The sequence below is a fragment of the Parus major genome, chromosome 27, assembly GCF_001522545.3.
Source record: "Parus major isolate Abel chromosome 27, Parus_major1.1, whole genome shotgun sequence".
Classification (NCBI taxonomy): Eukaryota; Metazoa; Chordata; class Aves; order Passeriformes; family Paridae; genus Parus; species Parus major.
In genome coordinates this window covers 3,465,395-3,469,570 of record NC_031796.1, presented here as the reverse complement: position 1 = coordinate 3,469,570, position 4,176 = coordinate 3,465,395, and the positions used below count along the sequence as shown (strand labels likewise).

At 63.7% G+C, this 4,176-nt stretch overlaps 1 protein-coding gene across 1 annotated transcript in view; it reads right to left on the bottom strand.

Moving 5' to 3' along the window:
* PRR29 (proline rich 29) overlaps window positions 1-3,969 on the bottom strand; it is a 4,684-nt gene extending 715 nt beyond the window's left edge. The window contains exons 1-5 of the mRNA XM_019009035.2: window positions 3,845-3,969; window positions 3,225-3,342; window positions 1,261-1,379; window positions 480-601; window positions 310-380 (exon numbers count right to left, since the gene is read on the bottom strand). Coding sequence (XP_018864580.1) covers window positions 310-380; window positions 480-601; window positions 1,261-1,379; window positions 3,225-3,342; window positions 3,845-3,922 — 508 coding nt within the window. The 5' untranslated portion in view covers window positions 3,923-3,969. The remainder of the gene's footprint in view (window positions 1-309; window positions 381-479; window positions 602-1,260; window positions 1,380-3,224; window positions 3,343-3,844) is intronic.
* Between the last annotated feature and the right edge of the window lie 207 nt (window positions 3,970-4,176).

The window sequence follows — 4,176 nt, the reverse complement described above, 5'->3', positions numbered from 1 at the left end:
CAGGGTAGGGACAGGATCCCAGGCCTGAGGATGGGGACAGGATCCCAGGCCTGAGGATTGGGACAGGATCCCAGGCCTGAAGGGACAGGCAGTGACAGGATCCCAGGCCTGAGGGGACAGGGCAGGGACAGGATCCCAGGCCTGAGGATGGGGACAGGATCCCAGGCCTGAGGGGACAGGATGGGGACAGGGAGTGGGGAAGCTCAGCCTGGGATGATGGATGCTTGAGGGAAAGCTGTTCCCATCGGGGGCTGTGGGGACAATGGGGTAATGGGGACAATGGGGACAATGTCCCCTGGGTGTCCTTACCCGCTGCTGGGGGGACATCGGGTCCCACTGTCCCGGTGGCGCTGGGGGGCGGCGGGGGTGGCACAGCTCTGCTGGAGGGGAACAAGTGAGGGACTGATGTGTCCCTGGAGGCCCGGCTGGGCTGGAGGTGCTGCCACAGCGAGGTGGCACCGAGCCCACCCCGCACTCACCCCCCGGGCCCGAGCGGGGAGCGCAGGAACCGCACGGGGCTCGGGCCGGGCCAGGGGATGTAGTGATGGTGGAAAACCACGGCCTCCTCTTCCTCCTCGCCCTGCGGAGGCCCCGGCAGTGCCTGCGGGAGGGACAGAGGCTGGGCCGGGCTCCAGGACCCCGAAAAGCGCCGCTGCCCGTGGATCACACCCGTCCCGCTCGGTCCCACACAGGACCCGGGGGAACACTGTTGGGGACACGGGGGGTGGCGGCCCCACAGATGGGACCAAAGGCCCGTGGAAAGAGCCCCTTTGATCTGAGACCCGTCTGAGGGGGCAGGGTCCAGTCCTGGCCAGCCCTGCACTGGTGGCACTGGGAGGGCAGGGGTGAGTGCTGGGAGGTGCCAGCTGGCAGCGAGCTCAGCAGCTGCCACAGCCCAGCCCTGCCCCAAAACCAGCATTGTTCCCCCCAAGGAGATCAAATGTTTCATATGGTTTTGGTTCGAGATGGGTTTTTCAGTGGTGGCCCCTGCAGAGCCTTCCTGCCTGACTGCGCTTCCAGAGGGTCCTGGCTCTTCCCAGCTGGGCTAAAGCTCTGCTTGAGGGCCTGGATGGGGTCTGAGCTGGCAGAGCTGGGGTTCAAACCACCACAGAGAGCCCCAAAACCCCAAAGGGCTGCTCTGAGCTGGGCTGGGACCACCCAAGTGCTGCACCCAGAGAGTCCCAAAGCAGGGTGTGGTGATCCCACTCTTGAACAGCCCTGGGAAGGTCCCTCTGCCCACCCAGCTCCCCTGAGCCTCACCTGGGCTGGGGCTGGGGCTGGCCCCACACCGAGGGGCATCAGAGCTGCCATGGCCAGGCCATGCATCAGCAGCTGGTGCATTTGGGAGCCTTGAATCAGCATCAATTCCATCAAATCTGCTGGAGAATTGGAGATTCTGCGTCAGAGAGGGAGCAGATGGAGGGCAGGAGGAGCACAGCCTGGGATGAGTGCCTGGGATGGGGCGGCCCCAAGGCTCCTCCCTGTTCCCAAGCAGTGGGAGCAAAGCCAGACTTCCCCCACCCCGGTCTGGAAGCCCCATGTGGTGTTTAAAAATCATTTTGCTTGGATAAAGCTTGAAAATTGGCATATTTGAGCCTTTTCTTCCTTGCAAACGTGACCAAACATCTGGGCTGACTCACAAGGAGTGATTACTGGGGCTGGAGCTCCAGACTTTCCACCCATTGTGGGGAGGATTTCACCAATCCTGGAAGTGCTCAGGGGCTCAGGAAGCAGCTGCCCTGGCAAGAGCTGGCAGAGGCAGCGTCCTTGGGGTGGCCCAGAGCACTCCAGAGCACACACAGCCTCTGTGCACAGGGGCTCAGAGCCCCCCGAAGGGGCAGGAGCTGGGGCTGCGCCATGGGGGTGACCCCAGGATCCCAATCCCCACTCCTGGGAGCTGGATCCAGGTGGGGAGCAGAGTGGGGATGCCCAGTGCCTCCTCAGCCCCTGCCTGGCTCCACATGAGGAGTTGGGCCCAGAGCAGTGTCCCTGTCCCCTTGGCTGGATGGTCACACTGGGGGTGGCTGCTGAGGCCAGTCCATACAGAGGAAGCCCCAAACCTGGCTCTGCATCCCCCAAAAACATCCCCATTTCCTGCAGGCGTGAAATTCCCATAAACCTGCTGGATTTCCCTGAGATCCTGCTGGCTTCATCCACCCAGAGCAGCTGGGGCTGCCCCTGGATCCCTGGCAGTGCCCAAGGCCAGGCTGGATGGGGCTGGAGCAGCCTGGGACAGCAGGAGGTGTCCCTGCCATGGCAGGGGTGGCACTGGGCAATCCTTAAGGTCCCTTCCAGTCCAAACCATTTTGGGATTCCCTGGTTCCATGACCTGGGGCAAAAAAGGGTTTGGACCACCCCATACCCCATGTGCTCCAAAGGCTCCAGAGCTGCCAGGCTGGGCTCCCAGGACACCAGGAGATGGCTGTGCCTCCAGCCAGGAGCATCCCAGCACATCCTGGGACTCTGCTGAGCCGGCTCCAGGAGCAGGGAGCACCCAGCAGCAAGGAACTGAACCAGGGCTGGGACACGGAGTGCTGCCAGCTCTGAATGGATCCCACCCACCCCACGGGGCCCAGGCTGGGTCTCTCCTTTCTTTCCGCACTGATTTTCAGCATCCTTTTTCCTCCCCAGATTTTTAAGGACAGCTCCACCTTCCCCCTCCAGACAGCACAAGGTGATTTTGCCCATGGTGTGTCCCCAGTGACCACAGCCCTTTGTTCCTGCTGTCCCCAGTGACCACAGCCCTTTGTCCCTGCTGTCCCCAGTGACCACGGGCCCCTGGCCCTGCTGCCAGCTCCCCTCCAGCCCAGATTGCTGCAGCCTGGGGGCACAAGGTTGGATGAAGCCCCTCTGGACAGTGGCACAGCTGTCCAGAACCATTGGTGGTTCCAATCCCACCTCACAATTCCAAGGAAGCCGTGGCACTCTGCCTTTCCCTGGGGATGCCTGCAGGAAATGGGGTTTTGGAGAACAAAACAGGTGAATTTCAAAAATAACCAACTGTGATAAACAGCCCCAAACTGTTTCCCAGGAGCATCTTGCAGCCCAGACTTGGTAAAAACCCCAAAATTCGCATCCCGTGGGGCCGAGCATCCATCCAAGGACGGGATGGACATCCTGAGTGTGGCTCTGCCCCTCTCACCCTGGAAAAGGCTGGGAGAAAAGCAGCGGCTGAAGTCAAGGCAGGTTTAGCGCTGCCCTCTCCCAGCTCTGCCCGTACCCACCTCCCCGGACGGGCGGGGGTCCCGCGGGGGCGGCCCCGGGCCCGGGGAGCTGCTGCAGGATCAGCACCGGCGGCCGGGACAGGGGGGCGGCTCTGGGGGACGATCCCACGGTGCGGAGCTGGAAGGCAGCAGGGGAAGGAAAACACCAGAATTGCACATTCCCAGCTTAATTCAGAGTCCTGGCAGCGGGGCCGGAGGGGACAGGGGGGACACGGCTGGTGACAGGCGGGAGGGGACAGAGGGGACAGGGGAGACACGGCTGGTGACAGGCAGAAGGGGACAGAGGGGACACGGCTGGTGACAGGCGGGAGGGGACGGGGGGGCACGGCTGGTGACAGGCGAGGGGTGATGGGGCTGGTGGCACGAGGAGCAGGTGGCCCAAGGGGAGCAGGACGGGAGTCCTGGAGAAGGGAATGGTTGCTCTTCCCTGGTTTTTCCAGGGACACCGCCCTCCCATCCCAGGTGACTTCCAGACCTGGAGAGCCCCCAGCTCGGGGGGCAGGGATGGCCTTTCGGGGTTTGCAAAACCCCCGGTGCCCACCCAAACCCCCAGCCCAACCCCTCTGTCCTCCCGCCCCATCCCATCTCCACCCTTATCCGCAGAGGCGCTCGGGGCTCACCCTGCGTGGGACAAGGCCGGTCCCTGCCGGGGGGTTCCCCCAGAGCCCGCGGGGGTCCCCGGCTGCTCCCCCCTCCATGGCTCGGGTGCGAGGGGAGCGGAGCTGCGGCAGGAGCCGGGAGCGTCTCCAGGGCTCCCGGGACAAACAAACCGTGCCCGGAGGGAGGAATGTCCCCGGGCTGGTTTTCCCGGCAGGAAATCCCCGGGAAAGGTCCTGGGGATACCGGGCTGGGGTGTCCTTGTGTCCCCACGGGCCTGGGCCGTGTGCCCGACGCTGGGAAGGGGTCGAAAGGAGCAGTAAAGGGGATCTGAGCCTCATTAGGGAATGGGAGG